This window comes from Pipra filicauda, unplaced genomic scaffold (assembly GCF_003945595.2).
Source record: "Pipra filicauda isolate LSUMZ 115617 unplaced genomic scaffold, ASM394559v2 scaffold216_size1298047_pilon, whole genome shotgun sequence".
Taxonomy (NCBI): Eukaryota; Metazoa; Chordata; class Aves; order Passeriformes; family Pipridae; genus Pipra; species Pipra filicauda.
This window is the reverse complement of record NW_024104328.1, coordinates 1,278,918-1,297,979: the sequence shown is the minus strand read 5'-3', so window position 1 is coordinate 1,297,979 and position 19,062 is coordinate 1,278,918. Positions and strand designations below refer to the sequence as shown.

Below are 19,062 nucleotides of genomic sequence, written 5' to 3'. Positions count from 1 at the left end.
TTCTGCTAACAACACAGTTCAGTGGCTAGAACATTTAGTACAGGTAAACTGTCAGAATATTTTCTTGCCTCACGCAGCTTTTGCACTGAGGCGGTTTCACACAAGAGCATTTTGTGCAGCCTTGACTTCTAGCAGTGCCAGGGCACACTAATGCAAGACAGACACTGAGAGGCTGCAGCAATACAGCTGTATGGTGGTAGCAAACTGAACAGTGTGTAAGAAAATGGGCAGGTGAAGCGCAACCAAGATAATCTGACTCTAATTTATGGGCCTAAGTGAGAAAAGGGAGTTGAATTCTCGAACAACTTAAAGCACACGAGTAAAAATTGTAACTTTATCACAGGTCATATGCTTTTTCTGGTTCTACCCTAAAGCCAGTGGATGTTTTGCCTAACACAGGATCAGGCTTTTCACTGTGTTTCTTGTACAAAAGCATGTTCTCTTGTCTACACTTAGGCTTGAAAGTACGAAAGAGAATTTATATCTTTTTGTATAACGTTATCTGTGTTCTTGCATCCATAACAGAGCTACCATTTTAAGACAGAGATGCTAAGAGCAGATGCTAATTTGCTTTAAAAAATAATGTTCAAAGCAAAAACTAGTGCCTTACAGGTCATCAGTAACTTAGTTGTTGTGCTCGGGATGACATACAACATAGGTATGCCATTTCAAGTTAATTTATCATAATTCTGTGCAGTGTTATGGAAATTGCACATGCCAGCCACCATAACAGGGTGCAATGTGAGGTTTCCACTGAATCAGCAAGCTGAAAGTTGGTTTTATCAATAGTGCTAACGCTCGAGCTGGGTGCCTCTGATGAGGGACCCCAAACAAAGAAATCGCGGGGCAATTATGCTCCTACCACCTAAGTTCCCTACCCCTCAAGTGATAGTTTGGACCAATACTAATAAAAGGGTCCAGGGTCTTCCTGGTTTTCTGCTGTTTTGATTTGTTTTCTGGGTTTTTTTTACTAAGAGGTTGTTAAGTTTTCGTCTTCCTATACAATACCACATCCTCTTAGATCGGTTTCAGCTGTTAGCGTGTTGCTAACAGATCATAAACCACGATCTATAGGTTCTGTCTAGCTATTATTTATAGCTATTATTTATGCTGCTAGCTCCAAGTTTTAACTAACTTTGTCTACAACAGAAGATAGACTGCAAATTCTTTTTAAGTTCACTTGAGTAAATATGTAGCTGCAGAGCTCCCTCTAGCAGAGTTCAGTCATGTTATCCAGCTTGTTTTCTGAAGTGGTTCTACAACTGCTTTTCTCTCTGTTTTCTTCAAATACATTGCTTCATACAGAGGCTTTTTCAGAAGTTAAGGCTAGATATTCTGGGAATCAAATGTATTTTGAAAGAGATTTATAAAATGCAGGAGCATTATTTTTAGAGAGACGTAAGAGATGAGAAAAAGCATTCTTATCTTGAAAAGATTCCTGAGAAGAGCTTTTGAAATACGCAGTCACCTGTACCCTCCAATGAACATTTCAAGTGTGCTTGAAAGAGATGATGACAACTATGTTACCACCAAAAAAGACAGATCATTCTTCTTCACTGTGTATAAAACTGGAAGTGGTCCTTAAGAATTTTGTAATCGGTAAATTGGGAAAGTATCTTAACTAAGAAAAGTGAGTTCAGCATTTCTATGAAAGTTGTTTTTATAGAAAATTTATTTAATTTAATTTTCATTTTTTACTAAGTTGAATATGTATCTCACTGTATTTATCTTGACTGCAACACTCTAATGGCATTTGCTTCTTTAATAAAAGGGGTTTTTTACTTATCTTTGCTATACATACGCCCTTTATAATTTGTATTGATTAAAATAGATTTGATATGATACAATGTATTTTCTTACAATCACACTTTGCTTGCTGCTTTTCTTGTTTTTCCTAATTAAATAAATTAAATATATTTCTAACAAAATCTTCTACTGAATGTGTTGGAATAAATCAAGCAGAAATTAACTGGGTAATAAAAGTTAACATGATGACCTTCAACCAATGTCACCTTGAAGCTCTGAGGAGCAGAAACTGAGCAATATCACTAATATATGATTGTCTTCACTGAATTATTAAAACACTTGTATTTGAACACTCAGAAAAACAGAAAGGAGATAATCTTTTTCCAGTTTCAAGCCCCAAGACACATTAATATCTACAGCTGATCTACTATGAGTGGCATATCTATTTGTCTAAAAACAATGACAGCAATTATTATTCTTAAATTATATGAAGTACTGGAGGATATTGGGAAAACAAACAATGCAACATACTCAGAGATGTTAGGAATTTTAAATTAATTGTTTGAAAGACGGAAGTGGGATTAATTTTCTTCTTCAAAGAGAAACTTTCCTTTAGAACAGAGCATGTAGTAGTTTGAAATAATGACCAAAATACCTTAAAATAGTATGTCTCTTGCAAAGCTCTATAGGTTACTAAAGCAGGAGCAAAACTTCAGCAGACTGCAAGCTGAAAGCTGGTAAGCCACAGAGTCACTGGAGGAACCTTGCAGTATTCATAACCATTACAGGGAAAAAGTTGTCACTCTTTTTCATTTTCTTTTTTTTATTTCTCCCGCTTTTTTTTTTTTAAGTAGTCTCCTAGTTCATTCTTCAGTTTTCCCTGTATTTATGAATCACTAGTCTTAACAGAAGAGACACTTCATTTTGTGTACTGGCAGGTATTTAAGAAAAGAAAAAGAGTAAGTGGGGAAAAAAATTCGATGTATTAAGATGGGCAAGATGACACTCCACTGCCAGACATATCTGAACTGCACACTTGTTCTCATTCAACAAATGCAGATGATCTTTGGTGTAATGAGGACTGAACACCTTACTACAATGTTTTCTGCAGTGCCTAAAAGCAGCAGCAGATTTTACCTTCTAATTATTTCCCTTTTCTGAATGAAGCAGTGGTCCTTCTCACTAGCTTTTTCATAGGTCAAAAGGGAGAAGAGGAGGAACAACTTGCTCACTTTGGTGCATTTCCACTGCTTAGATGGCCATTTCATAGGCCAGGAGGGACAGTTAGAGGAAGAGCTTGCTTATTTGGCCATTTTCCACATAATTTCCTGCAATTAAACCATATCCCTATTTGCTTTTTTGCTGTCCCTTTCTCTCTTTTTCTCCAGAAGTCATGCTAAAAGAGAATATATGTGTGGTTCTCCTAGCATGTAAAACCACGTATGTTTCTTAAGGCAGTCTAACCTTCATAATCTCAAGTCAAAAAGGAAGCAAAATTGATCTAACTTTTCATAAATATCAATTGGAGAATAGACAATAACAACTATGTTTTTATATAGACTGTGAAATACAAGCGATAGCCATCATGATGCATATGTAATATAAAAACCTATATTTAACTTCCTTGTCAGAACTAAAATCAGCCTGAATGCAGGTTTATGGACTCGGGTTTCTTCTGAACAACCAATGGTTTAAAGTTGAATTTAAGATTTTTATTAAATGGGAAGAGTCCCACCTGTGTAAGTTTTTGCCTTCACAGCCCCCACAGTTGTAGCTGTAATAATAAGAGGTTTTTTGTTCTAGAACACCTGGGCACAAAGAAGGTAGCTATTTAAGCAGGCAAGGGACCCCACTCTTTGATTTAATCTGTAATAACTTGAATTTGGTACCTCACAGGTTGTATTTTAAAGCCTCCATCTCTCCACCCACACCCCCAGGTTTCTTCTTTGCTTTGCAAAAAATATTTCTTTGGTTCCTTTTTGCATTTGGAATACTTTTCCAGAAGAGATGTCTTTATTTCCAAAGATCAAAGGAAGGCTTTCTCCTAATATGTGCAGACTGATGAATGAGGGGATAAGTAACTGTAGTACAAAGAAATCTTGCTACACTGAGAAGGAAACTGGAGGTGCTGCCTTGGCACCAGTGTGCAAATATCAAACATAGGTTTCCCGAAGCAAAAAAAAGCCCACCAACATTCTCTGATCTATGTTCTGCAAAGACTTACCTTTCCTGGGTAACTGCAAGGTTTTAAAGTATATTCCCCCCCTTTTTTTTTTTTTTTTTGAGTAGCAAAGGCCAGATAGGCTTTTTATTTTTACTTAAAGTATATTTTCCATTTAAACTCATCTTCCGAGTATATTCATGAAAAAGCTTAGTTTGTACAAAAGGTTAAGCCAGTTTCATTATCTCTTGTTGAATCAGCCATCCCTATTGCTTCTAGACCCTGCTCTTCCCCTTTCCTTCACACCAAAATTAAGGTAAAAGATGGGAGGGGAAAAGTGCAGATGATCTTACTTGTTTATAAAATGACTGAATTTATAGCATCTTGGATTGATATTATCTTACCTAACATAAATGTCAAAATAACTGGATCTTCTATCTAGAAGACCAGCTTGGAAGTGAGAGGTCACAGTCATGTATGTGACTTTAAACTCAATTTGTGTAGCTTTCAACAGATCACTAGATTGTGTCTATGTGCTTTTTTTCACCAAAAATTAAGATAAAAGCATGCTTTCGTAGGCATGAGAGTAAATTTAAACTGTAAAAGGCTGTGATACTGGGACCTTGAAGTCCTTTAAGTGTATAGAACAATTGCTATCCTTTTCTTGGCAGGATAGCCATTTCTTTAGGTTTTTTAGTGATATGTTCATACTATCTGTCCCAGGTGTCATACAGTAGTACTTAGTCTGAATACATGGAAACATCTTTCCTTCATATTGGACAGGAATCAGGCTTACACACTTATCTAGGCATGGAGGTAAAATCCTTGGTCTACAAGCTTTTGCAGTGGCAGAAAATGCAGAAGCGATCCTGAACATCAGATCTACATCATCTCATTCAGAAAAAGTATTTATAAGTAATATCAAAGTTTTCTGGCAGCACATCATAGCATTTTATTGGATAACTGAGCGTTTGACATAGTGATGATACATAACGTTTTTAATCTTCAGGGAGCTTTGCAAACAGAAACTGATGTCTCCTCCACAGTGGAGATCTTTGAGCTCTCTGTTGACTGACACTTCCCAGTTTTGGCCAGGAACATCATCACCATTCTGTGGCTTGCCAATTTATTAATTTCTACTGCCTGACCTCACTTAAATACACCAACATTTGTGCTTTTATTCTTATCTGTCTCAGCATAATGGGAGGGAGAGGGGGGCAGAGATTAATTACTGAGAGGCAAAACTTAGAACATCTCATATGATGGCAGTAATTTTTTTTTCCACCTCAGTTCGAGCAAAAGACTTCTAGAGAGCAGCTTGGAAACCCTTTAGCCATGTGTTCTTGGCTTTTTGCCTGTTCAACAGAGGTCTTGCACAACTTGTGTTTTATGTGCTGTCACCTTGATTTCTCTATATTTGAGCTGGTCTCCTGGTGCCACTGTTTGCCATTGGCCTGCCTTCAAAGCGAGTGCCTGTGGACAGTACTCATAGGGTATGTAACATACCGTGTGCTTTGACAACTCATGTGGTCTTAATGGGTTTCCCAGTTACAGAGGCTAAAAGAGCAAGGCAGCCTGTTCTACCACACAGCAGTCCTTATGAATAAATCCTTTGGATAGGAGAAAATAAATCATTTCTACAATGTTTGCTTTTTATCTGGTAGCTATAATGAAGTCTTTCTCTCCTGCGGCAAAGGAAAGTGCAAATGGGATATTCGCAATGTCATTTAAATGAATAATGACTGGGGAGACTAGTTAATCTCATTTCTCTAAGGCTTCATGATATCTTCAGTGCTTGCAGATAGGTAACAACCTGAGGATGAATGTCTAGAAATAAGTGATTATCTTTGTTTAGCTATGCTATTGAATGCTCTCTTTACATCTATACAGAAAGAAAGAAAGAAGCAAGATTATTTATATGCCTTACTTTACAAAACAGAAAGGAAATAACCTTCCTACACGGACTGCTTCCTTTGACTTACAGCTTTTGAAGTGATATCTTATTATCTTCTCTTTATCCTCTCTTGTTTTACTTGACTTTTTTTCCTTGATTACTTTTCAATCACCTCTACACTGGCTTCTCCTGGATCCATTTCCCTGCCTGTCTCAGGGCAAGTTAATAATGTAATAGATATATTGTTACATAATAAAAATAATAACACATCTATACCGATAACACGAAGAATGTACAGCAGTTTAACTGCCTGTCTAGAACTCATTCAGTTTTTTAAACATCTCTTGGAGCCGTATTTCAAGTCACACAAGATTTGCCTGCATTGCATTGTCATTCCCAGTCCTGCATTCTTCATTTTTATTTTTGAGTTCATATGCTTCTAAGCTATACTGATTCTGTGACTGAGAAACAAAACAGGGGTTTTGGCTTTTTTTTTTCCCAAAGACAGAATGCTGTAAATGGATTATGATGTTAATACCACTCAGCATTACTGCGTTTGTAAGTATGGAGAATATTTTGAACTCACTGTATAATTCTTGACTTGATTGGCCTATTTCTCTGCATAAAATAAGAATAAATTCTGAAACAGACAGGCTGACTAGCAGGGCTGGGATAAATATGGCTTATAGAGTCTTTTAAACTTCCTAGTTTAAACATAGCAGACATCTACCTAACATTTACTAATAAACTAATGTAGTTGCCAATAATTTTGGGTTTATCATAAATGCTAAGTTTTTTACTCAGTTCCAGGTGTTTGCAGTTTCTACCAAAAATTTTCTTCTATTCCTGCCTGATGTCCCTACACCCTATGAAAGCAACAGTTATATAATGATGTCGACAATAAATTGTATATGCTGTTCAGTACAGGCAGAGTTTTATAAAGATTGGAACAAGATTTCAATAGCACTTGTAAATTAATACTTTAAACTTATACACATCAATCCCAAAAGCTTTTCCCTTTTAAATTCAGATATGTATGTAAACTGTGGAAGGGCTGAAAACTTAATTCTCACTGACTCAAAATTTCTTAAAACCTAGCGTCTTTTTCTGCTCTACCTTTTGAATAACAAAGTTTTGAACTGCAAAGAACAAAAGCTTAAAGGGTAGGCTAATTATTGTTTCCAATTTCTTTTTTCATATGCCATTTTTCTATCATCCTTCCACCTAATCCTTCAAAGTAAGTAATTTCTTTCAGAAACAAAGCAAGTACATTTGCCATCAATGGAAATAATTGTTATCAGAGATTCACAATGCCACACAAGGTCTTGAACTGTTATTTTTACCTTTCCTCTGGTTAGAGATAGAAATTCATAGATAGGACTCTACATTTTTATGAATGATTACATCTTCACAGTTTTCAGATAACTCCCAAAATGCAAATCAAGCTGTGCTTTGCCATCTTCTTAATAAGGAAAAGAGACAGAAAGATGCTTTTTTCATGTTCTTGAAAATTTAGCAAATGCAGTTTCTTATTTAGTTGTTTGAATTTGATGAGAAGCTCAGGATTTTGATGGGTTTGCCTCTGTATTGAAGAAATCAAGCAGAGAGCTTTGAATCAAGCTTTGAAATCTTTAATGTGCAAAAGAAATCTTACTTACTTGGTCTCTCCTTGGTCAAAATGGGCAAAGATTTAAAGTTGGCTGGTGGAATCTGCATTCAAGGTTTTAAGACCTAGTACGTTTCTTCTTGTGTCGATTTAACTTTCTATTTATGTTCAAAGGTTAGAGAGCTAATTTCTGCCTCTGAGCTCTTGTCATTTTAGTGTCCCAGAAATGATTGGACTTGGCACTTAGTGCCATGGTCCAATTGACAAGGTGGTGATCACTCAAAGGTTGGACTCAATGATCTCAGAGGTCTTTTCCAAACTAAATGATTCTATGATTCTTGGAAATCAGCAATTTTTTCTCTCCATCAGATGATTTGCAGGTATCAAATTTGAAGTCTTGCTCTTTTAAGGTGTTCCAAAAATGAGAACAATTTGCTGATCATTTTGGATTAGCCTTTTCTCCATAACTGATCAGGTGACCTGTTTTCTTGTTAGGTGATTCAGTTTAGAAATCTGAGGAAGCTCCTCTTTGAGCAAGACTTTAGCAAGGGAAGTTGTGTGGAACCCAGGTTCACATAGAGTGCCTTGCTGTCTTTTAAGTGACTTCAATTTGAGTAGAATACTCTGCTACCTTCCTTGTACAGTTGAGCTCTCTGTCAAAATGTCAACAATTGGCACACATTTTTTGTTCTGAATAAGAAATTACCAAATTAAAAGGATATAATCAAAGAGTTGTGAAAGCCTATTCTACTTAAGCTGTGACTTGGCCATGCATTCTACCTATATAGTGTGTTGAAAATATATTTTTAGCTATTCATATATTCCATTCACAAATATCTTGATCAATTCACAATATGATTTTGAGAGGTAACTCACATGATAACAACGGTGACCTGGGAGTAAGTTTCACTGAATAACCTAAACTCAACAGGATCACAGGAATTAGTGGTGTGGCATGATAATGTTGAGTTCCTATGGGCTTAGCTCTGCACTTTTAAAGTTGATGCACTTTAAACCAGCAGAGATATCAAGCTCACAACAGTTTGACACATATCCTACTCCACGGGTCATCTGATTGTACGATGGAGTTCAGATGTAAATGTAAGATTTGCTCTGAAGCAAGACCTGGTAAAGAGAAGTTGTTTGAAGTGGTCTTAAATATATACCTTTTAAATAAACCCTTCGTTTTGAGCATGTAAATAACAGTATAGAATTACAGACTAAACATTCAGAGTCTGTGAGCTTACAGATAGTGGAAATTCAATGTTCAGTGGAAGGGCAACATTTTCTAAAATGGAATAAAACTCTTTTCATTCATGCTTAGGTGGAGAAAACTTCCACTGGTCCACATATATCTTGAGCAACAAAAAGTATTTAGTTTAATCTGCTTTTAAACAAGTTTCTTTATACTGAGATAACATTGGCAAAGCACCTTAGACACAGGAAGATGTGAAGTTCTGTTACTAATCTCAATAGTCATAAAATATGTGGCCCTAAGGTAGTAATCCCCCTTCAAAGCAGAATAGATTTTCTTTCCATTAATCTAGCATATTTTGTTAAGGTGTAAAAGTTTGAAGCAAATCTGAAATATTTTTAAAAAATCAATGGTATAATCAATATTTTTATATAAAACACATGCAAAAATAATTAACAACTATATCCCCATGAAAAGGTTTAAAGGTTTGGGGGGGAAGGTTGATAACAATTACTAGAGGCAATCTTGTACATAATGTAAAGCTGAGGTAATCTTAAATCACTTTTGTATGTATAAACTTGATCGCTTTTACAGTTAGATGATTACGTAAAGAGAAAAAATAAACCAAGGAAAGTCCCTGGCTGACGGTGGTGTTTATATTGCTAGATGCTGACATTTTGAATTCAACAGTATGATCTGTCCCTACTTACCCTAATCCCCAGAAATAAATCACTCTAAACAGACTGAGTGAAATGGGGGCATGGGGAGAGTGGGGATTCTGCCCTTGCTTACATAAGATAAGACAGTAACTACAGCAGGATTTAGAAAAAACCATGGGGGGGGGGGGAAGGCTGTGGAAATTGAAGAGTAATATTGATGTCCTCAAATGATGACTTGAAATGTTTGTGGTTTCTTATCAGTGATCATGAATGCTCTCAGAAAACTGAAGAAATGAGAAGTCAGCCTGTGGTGGGGCCTGAGAGAATCCTTGCCCTGCCAACCCCCAAGGGACTGATGTAAATATATGTGAATAAATATATGTGAATTCTGTAAACATAACATCGGGGAGACTAAAAGAGAGGAAATTGCCAATACTCTATTGATTTCAACAAAATCAGGCTGATTTGTCTCAGTCAGGAAGGACTGATGAGGACACTCTTTACGTCACTTTCTGTAATTTTTTTTCTCATGTCACTGAGATAGTCTGAATCACTGATATACTTTAAAATTTAACACATTCTGTACTTAATGCATTTACAGTTCCACATGAGTCCCTTAAAATGCCAAAAGGCTTCGACCTTTCAGTGCAGATTTAAGAATTTACTGGAGCAAACTCGATGTTTCTTTTCATTTAGCTCTATATAAAGTTTGAAGATATTATTTCTTCCAATTTTACAAATGTGTAGTTAACACCAGACCATGCACAATATGTTCTGCAAAATGAAAACTATTTTGCAAAGACTTTTGATGACTTTGTGATTAAGAAAATAGGCAGTACCCGCGCATAAAATGTTATTCTCTCTGCAAAATAACTGTATTATGAAAGCATTGTTTTGTTCCTTTAATTCTTATTCTTTTAGACATAGGCTTCCCTGTACTAGTTTCACAGTGATAACAGTTGGTATGTGGTGGACTACAATATCATCTACCAGTATTAACCTATGACCAGGCTCTTTGTTAAAACTAATGGACACCAGTAGGGGCTCTATTTTATAGCACAGTTTCTGTAAACTTAGGCACAGAGAACTTCCCCCTACATTTTTACCTAAACTATTGGAATGATAAAACATAAAATGAACTGAAGAAATTTGTTGCAGTTCCATGTTGACTTTAGCTTGTCCTGTATTCATATGTGAGGAACTGTTTGAAATGCTCCTTTTTTTGGCTGGTGATTAAGTAAAACATACTAAAGTATTTTTCAATTATTTCTTACTCTCTTTACCCCTTGCAGCTTGTGTTGAAAAGGCCAAATTCTCCTAACCTTACTGTTGAAAGCAGTGCTTTTTTCTTTTTACTAAGTTTATACATGTTAGTAAAAGAAGCAGAATTTGGTCCAAAGGGACTAACTTCAGCAGATTGAAAACAGCCACAGTAATTCACAGTTTTAAAATAAGGAGATACACATGCCATATCTTTTTACCTCATTCGTGCTTGTTGTGCATTTATATACTTTGGGATGTAACTGTATACACATTAAAGATGTTCTCTATGAGATATTGCATGTTGTCTATATATTCTGATTTGTTTTAACAAAAATACAAGAAGGATTTTTTCCTAGTAATTATTAGGTTATAAACCACATCTTGCAGCACTTCCTGATCAGTTGAAAGGAGAGTCTTGGCTGTGAAAAGGCTGCAGGATTTGGCCTATTAACTAATTCCACTGTAAATTAGCATGTATGCTGTTATTTACTTGGGAAAACAAAGCTTCACTTTAAATGCATTTTAAGGTCGCCTAATTATCCGGCAAATACCACTTCGCAGCCTCTGAAAACTCCCTTCTTCTTAATCAATTCATCTTGTTTTTACTAAGTCCCTCTGATTTTGCTTAGTGTAAGTTGGCTCTGATGCAAAAAAAAAAAAAAAAAAAAAAGGACCAGTGTATGATAACTTTTTTTCCCCTATAAAATAAAACAACAAATCCAAAATACTGTTTGGAGGCAGTTGAGAATACCTACCCACGCAGCACAGGTTTCAAGCAGCTATTGAACACAGCAGAAAGCAAAAGCGAGCTGCATTTAGCTTCTGTTTAAACCTGTTTCTTATTTGGAGCCGTAACACGTGATTTTTGTTTGTTTGTATGTTTTGCTTTTCATTTTACACAACTTACTTCTAGAAAGAATTCCTGCAGCTTCTTAACTTACTCTTAACGGCACAGATGGCTTTCCTCACCACACTAGATTGCTCTACTTTCCCCTAAGGCAGAACAATCACCTTTGACACCACCAACAGTAGGTAAAGCAGCAGAAGTTACGACAAACCCCAGCTTTTAGAGGGAGGTATTTACCTGTCGCTTCCGCAGTTCATGCTGAGGTTACATGTGCAGTTTAAAGCTTTTCGCTCGACTACTCATTTACTCTGCTGACAAGGGTCGGGGTGGAAAGTTATGGGTTTCCACGAAGAGCTGTGTGGTGGGGGCAAAAGGGAGTTTAGAATCAAATTACACGAAACGAGGCTAAGGCGGCCAATCTGTGCCGTTCCCTGAATTTAGGCAAAGGCTCCGCTGAGCGCCCTCCTGGAGACGGGGATGAGGGGAGCCCTTCCTGCTGCCGGGGCGCACGCGGCCGGTAGGGGCGGGCGGGGTGCGAAGTGCCGTCGGTCGGGGCCGGGGGCCGGGCGGGGGCCGCGCAAAGGACACGCGTGTCGCGGCGTGTCGTGTCGCGGCGTGTCGTGTCGTGTCGTGTCGTGTCGTGTCGTGTCGCGTCGCGGCCCGGACCCGCCCGCCCGCGGTCCCGCCCGGGCGCCTGCCCGCGGCCCGGCGGCAGCGGCGGGGTTGCGGCGGGGCGAAGGAGGGGGGGCCGCGCCGGGTGCCCGCCCGGGCGGGGCGGGGCGGGGCCGGACGGGACGGGGCCCGGCGCGTCCCGCCCCGTGGGGGCGAGCGGCGGGCGGGGGCAGCGCGGTCGCTGCCGCCGGGGCGCAGCTGCCCGCCCGCCGCTGGGCGCTGTGTGCGCGCACGGGCCGCGCTGCCGCCTGCCTGCCTGCGCCAGCCCGCCCGGACACACGGACACGCGGACACGCGGACACACGGACACAGGGACACACGCGAGCCCGCCGCGCGCTGCGCATCCCGCGCCGCCCGCCCGCCCCGCCGGGACGCGCGGGTCGCGCTGTCCCGCAGTTTCTCCGCGGGCGCCCAGGTGGCTGCGCCCCTCAGCGCTCCCCCCGCCCGGCCCGGCGCGACTCGGCACGGCCCTCCCGGGGTGTCCTGCCAGCCGGCGTCCCGCGGGCGCGGAGCCGATGGCGCTGGGCGGGAGGATGCGCCTGAGCCGCGTCTGCTGCGTGTTCTACCAGCTGTGCGTGCTGTCAAGCGGGCTCGGCGCAGGTAAGTGCGCACCTTCCGTGGGACGGGCCCAGTTTGGGGCGGCCTCCGCGCCCCGGCGGCTGCCGGTGACCGGTACCTGCCCATTGTTAAGAGCCGTGCCCGCCCCCTGTAACCGGTGGGTGATCAGACAGTGCGCACCTCGGCTGTGAGGGTGCACAGCGCTCGTCTGTACGAGACCTGATTTCCACAGGCAGCCCCGTCACCTCTCTCGGCAGTGCTGTTCCTAGAGTGTGGGATGAATGTGTAAATAAAACTGTTTCCTGTCTCAGTCCGGTACTCAGATGTTTATAAACATAATGCTTGTACGCTGGGAATTTTGGTCATACTGTGATGTGGTGTGTGTGTGTGTAATACAAAGACATGGCTAATTAATGATTCTAATTCAGTTTCATTGTAACGACCGTCATGATACAGCGTGTGCATGCAACTGCCACTTGTACGTGCACTCAGAAATGTGCAGCCATGGGGTATGTGTTTGTGTTTGGCTGAACTTTGGAAATCGTAATGGGTCCTGCAAAACATGCTGAGAACAATTTTCAAATTTGTTCAGATTTTCTCCAACAATTTTTTTTTTTTTTTTTAACCTATATGAAAAAGTTGATACTTTGTCTAAATGAGGAAGGGTTAGTGTAACTTTCCTTGTGTGGAGGTGGTGGTCAGGAAGAACATCCCCAGCTACTGGTACAAATGCAAATTCCGCCCAGCTTGGGTACCGCTTTCTCTCAGTGAGAGAAATGTGTCAGGACTGTGGTGCGTCCCAGACGCATCAGCAGGCACGGACACATTTAGCAGCTGGCCCCCCTGCTGTGTATAAGGACAGGATGAAAGGGGCAAATGAAGCCCACTGTATTTCGTATGGCATGCTTGGTGCTCTGGGAGTCAGAAGAAGCGTGTTGTGGGGGGCATAGGGTAGGTTTTTGGCATGCATTGGGTGCTGCTGGGTGCTCCACTCATTTAAAGCATCTGCTGGCTTTCCTGCAGGTCTCCATGCTTTGGAAGAAATTGAGGAGTGGGAGATCGTCTTCCCGGCACTGTGGAGCCCGGGCCAGCAGGAGCCAACAGGTGGCAGTGGTGGTGGTGGGGGCTGCAACGCTGACCCCAGCAGTGGGAACCGAAGTGGCACCTTCAGTGCCCCTGTCACACCGAGCCCAGTGGCGGGCAGCTCCCGAGAGGTGCGTTCAGTCTCCTCCTCGGTGGATGGGCAGGCGGAGGCTGTAGGGGAAGCAGCAGAGGAAGAGGACACTGAGGATGAGTATGAGTCTCAGGAGTTTTACCACTGGTCCCCCCTGCCCCAGGGGTCTGGTGCTGCCTCTCAGTTGCCACCACCACCGTCCCCTCCGCCACCACCTCCCGCAGAGGATGGAGATGAGGTGCTGCTGAGGATCCCAGCTTTTGCTCGGGAACTCTACCTGCTGCTCAAGAGGGACAGCCGCTTCCTGGCTCCTGGCTTTGCCGTGGAGGAGCGGCTCGGGGGTGAGGGCAAAAGTCCACCCAGTGCTGCACAGTCACAGCCTGAGAGAGCTTGTTTCTACAGTGGTGCTGTCCTCCGCTACCCAGGCTCCTTCGCCTCCTTCAGTACCTGTGGTGGATTGGTAAGATGACTTTGCATGCAGGGGTATCTCCAACATCTCTATCCAAGTGTCTGCTTCATCTCTTGCTTTTCACTCCCATCCCTTTCCTAAGGTCTTCTTTCTTTCATGTCATTGTGGGTCCTACCTCTGTACTTATCCTTATTTTAACCATTTTTCCATTCATACTTCTGTTATCCCACTCATAACTTTTCTCAAATCCTCCTTCTGCCTTTATCCTGTACAGTTGTGATATTATTTATCCCATTTCCAGATACACTGTTGTTTCTCAGTCCCATACATTTCCGGTTTTGGATTTCCTTCTTAAACCATTCTTTCTTAAAACTTCTCTCATCTCCATCTGTAATTTTATCTTGGTCTTCAGTGGATGTCTGTAATTAGTTACCCCCATCCTCACTCTCCATTCTTTTCCCTATATCATCATCTCTTCTCCAGTCCATCTGTAATCCATTTGTTCTTCATGGCCATCCTATATTCTAAGATTATCTTTCTCGTCTGTGTTGTCTTCCTCGTCTTCTGCCTCTCAGTTTTCAAACTGTTCTGTCTTTCCTACTTCTACCAGTATTTTATGTCTCCTATCTAAACTTTATTATTCCTTTTCTTTCATCCTTCTCATCCCTTTGGCCTTTTTTTTCTCTACCTCACAACTTCCCACATGTGGTACTTGTAGTTACTTGGATTCGGGGCTTCTTTCAGTTCTTCCGTAGAAGAATGCAATGAGTATGTTCTCAGCAGAAAAGTTAATACAGTCAGACCTTATCAATGGTTATTACTTCTGTGGTATACCTACCTTATTTAAAACAAATTTCACCTGCTGTTATTTCTGTTGCATCAGTCATGATTTTTGCCAGATAAAGACCAGAACTGGGCACACTGACAACAGCACCGGTGATCCACTGAGCTACAATCCTAAGATATTTGGGGATGGATGGAAAGAGTAGAAAGCAACTGTTATGATGTAAAATGCTGACAGGATTTAAACCAAGACCTATTATTATTGCTACTATTATTCTCATTTGGGGCCTTTATATAGCATCATAAATGCATGCGCCTGCAGCGCTTAACAGAATATAGAATACAAGCAGTAATGGCACTAAAAAGAGTTAGCATCATCATGATCCTGGTTTTTTTTGGGTGGCTAGATGGTTGTAAATCACCACAATCACATGACAGATATTTTCTTGTATTTCTTTCTGAATTTGAACAAATCACCACAATCACATGACAGATATTTTCTTGTGTTTCTTTCTGAATTTGAACATCTCACTTGTTTCATTGTTGATTCATGAAGATATGCCTGCCTGCTTTTTATTTGTATGGCCATGAAGTGAAACCAGGTAAAATGTGGAAATTTTGACTGCTTATTCATTTGCCTGTTTGAATGTATTCAAAAATCAAAACACAAACAGAAAGTAGTGGAGAGGGAACATATGTGGATTGACACCAAATAAAATATTTGCCTGCAATCCTGCAAAGTGAAACCGCCAAGTTTCACACAACTCTAAGTGGTTGGCATCTAATTATTGACATTTTGTCAGATTTTCCGAAGCCTGGTAGCAGAATTAATTGTGGAGAAAAACACTGAAAGTCAACCGACAGTTTGTTTGAAAGCAATCAGGTAAAAGATTTTGTGTTATGGAAAAGCATTTGACTTCTGTACTCTTCGTTATTTTTAGAATTTTACTTCCTTCTACATTGTCTTTGGGTAAAATTAAGTCAGAGAAAATCCCTGCAAAAAAATTGTTGGAGATAATTGTCACAAATGTCTGCTCAAAAGCGATGTACATCATTGCATATCTGTAATCTCTCTGATTTGTTTTATAAATTGAAATTCACTGTTTAAATAGACCACGGTTTCTTAAGAGTCCCATTAATAATTTTTGATTCTGTTACACTTTACTAGGAGCACCAGCTTGCTCCCAACCCTCTAGCCATCTAAGCATGCGTGCGCCCAGATCATGTTTCCCCATCCAGAAAACTGCAGCTGGAATATAAAGTATTCTGTGTATCTCAAATAAAATTGGAAACTGGTTTTTTTTACATTGACTGGTGTTGTCATGATCCTCAACTGCACAGTCTTGTTTGTGGTGAAATAGTTAAGCAGCTGTTCTTCCTGAGAGTGTTGCTGTGTCAGGCACAATTAGAGAAATTGCAGAGTGCTATTATGTCAAAGTTGTCATAACAAATCCTGAGCTATTTGTCATTCTTTATTCAGTCATTGCTTGGGCTCTATTACATATGTAAGTTGCTGAGTTTCCAAGAGTATTGAAAAAACATTGTAACATGAATTGCATATTCCACCCTGTTTCATCTAGGCCTTGCCCTGGAAATAGAGCCAGGCAATATTTCAAATTACATTTTCTTTTTTAATATGCAAAAATTCATTGAAACTTGAACCTACAAATATTTTATTGTAGTTACCTCAATTAGAATTTATGTTTTCACTTTAAATATAAAGACATTTCAGAGAAGATAAGTTATGAATGTCTTAGATGTACTCTCGTATCAAAGCCTTGCAGACTTTGGGTTAGAATTACTAAGCTGCATACACTTTGGAAAGTCAAGCAAGTGGGCTAAAATGCAGCTTAGATTCCACAATTCTGCTCTTTTATTGAATCTCTTTACCCACCAAGAAAATTAAGTGTAGTCTGACAGACAATAGTGATTTTGCCACACAGGAGGAAGCGTGAAGAAATATAGTGGTTTGGCCATCAAGAGCAGGGCAGGGTCATACATGGCAGTACAGATGTATGGCTGTTGCTGTAGGGCTAGTTTTGTGAAAAACTACTGCATATTCAATAAATGAAAAAAGGACCTTGGATGAAATTGTTGTACCATCCACACAGGATGCTGGTGTCTGTTCCAGCCTCTCAAGGCACAAAGACCTGACATGACAGTGATAATCAGGAAATTGAAAAAATTGTCTGTGTAGAAGTCTTAACTGATAATTCTATGGACAGAATGACTGACGAATATTATTGAGGATGTTAGGCACCTTATCCCCTTGAAATTGGATTGAGATGCTATTTTGAATATTTCACTGGTTGTGTTAGGGTAAAGCATGTAACATATAGCACAACATTGAAGCTTCCCCACATTTATTTCAGTTCTTGAGAGCTTCAGTAATGTGTTTTTTCTCAAGCTGTTCGTCCAAAGCCAGTATGGAGGGGTGATAATAACGGGGTTCATAACATACCATGTAAATCATATGAAAACGCAAATGAAAAATGGAAGCTGTACTCCTACATAATTACTAACCATATCCTGACTGCAAGCATTGTCTTCATTTGGCAACTTACCTTGAAAAATGAAGGAAACATAACTCAGTGGATATTTTCTATTCCATTCTATATTCCATTCTATATCCATTTCCAATGGAACTATGCATGGACTGTCTAGAAACTCCATCATTTTGACCTTGCTGCCATCTCAGAGCTCAGGTGTTCGGTGGTGACAGCCCTATCCAACTCCTTGGTAAAATGCTTGTGGATTCTTACACCTTTTTTGAAGCTCAGTGGGATTCGCTCTGAGTACATTTGGGGATTCTGCACTGTTGCTCTAGGAAGATTAATAAGGAGAGGTTTCCAGGGGTTATCCCATCTGTATGCTGACTGCCTCCTTGTTGTTCATGGTTAGCCAAATGCCAGGATGCAAACAGTCCTGATGGTGACAGTGAGACTGAGCTGGACTATTAATTATTTAAGTGGTTGTTTCCTCTGTCAGCTTGTGTTTGGATATAATATTTGAAATAAGGAAAAAAAAATATAAAATGTTATTGAACAGTGTTATTTGTGGCTAGTAATATATATAACTAGTAATTTTTTTTATAGCATGCTATAGGAGAAGCTTACTGTGGACTTATAATTAAGAAATCTGACTACTGGTTTTTCATCTATTATTAGAATGAAAGTTAAAGTAGTCTCACTGCTTTTCCCACATAGTGCTGTAAGCATGACAGATGTGTGCTTTATCACCTACTTACCATTTCAGAAAGAGAGGTATTAATGTAATTTTTTCTCGCTACTGAATTGCTTAGGTAGTACTGTACGGTCACCTACTGTCAGGTGGGGTTTTCACAATGTTTCTTTTTCTTTTAACTGAAGCAGTCTAATAAGTAGAGAACAGTTAGGAAGGGAAACGATTTGAATGGCTTTTTATTTCTAAAGCAATGAGGTATGTTTAGAGTTTCAAGAAGTGCAAAGAGGACCAAAGGTATGCAGAGAGGGTGAACAGGACAATGCAGCTTCATCCAGTTGTGCTGTTCATCTCAGTGCTTAGCACATTTTCTGAAAGAACATCTCTGGAGTTCTGCCTAAAAAAGGCAGCATTGCCATTTGGGTTAATTTACTGGAGAGAAGTGTTGAAATTCGTCTGATTTTCACTGGATCTTAAAAATGTAAGTCGGTCAATAGCATATTTATAGTTTTCTAAATACCCAACAAGTCAGTGTCAAATACTATTTGCAACTGAAATTAATGTGCATTTTTCATAGTCATTTGGGTAGGAACAAGTCTTGAGACACCTCTAATCTGGTCCAGGGAAGAGGTCTCTCTAGAGATGTGTATGGTGCTTTTATTAGGCCTCATTGCCTTTAACAAGTAGGTATTTAAAAAGCTGATCAATAGATTATAGACAAATACATCACCTAAAGAGCACTATCTGAAGCAATGTTGCTAGCATCAGTAAAAAAAAGGAGACAGTTGTTCTGTGTCATGCAGGCATGTGTCAAATATCATTGGAAAACAGCATTTCAACAAATATTTCTGATGCTAACGTCCTACTTTTACTATAGAACGGAAGTAAATTAGGATATTAAAAACCTATGTGCCT

At 39.9% G+C, this 19,062-nt stretch overlaps 1 protein-coding gene across 1 annotated transcript in view; it reads left to right on the top strand.

The window, feature by feature from the left end:
* The first annotated feature begins 12,480 nt into the window (after window positions 1-12,480).
* The window catches only part of ADAMTS19 (ADAM metallopeptidase with thrombospondin type 1 motif 19), a 133,783-nt gene continuing 127,201 nt past the window's right edge, over window positions 12,481-19,062 (top strand). The window contains exons 1-2 of the mRNA XM_027714447.2: window positions 12,481-12,643; window positions 13,625-14,235. Of these exons, the coding sequence (XP_027570248.1) occupies window positions 12,559-12,643; window positions 13,625-14,235 (696 nt within the window). The 5' untranslated portion in view covers window positions 12,481-12,558. The remainder of the gene's footprint in view (window positions 12,644-13,624; window positions 14,236-19,062) is intronic.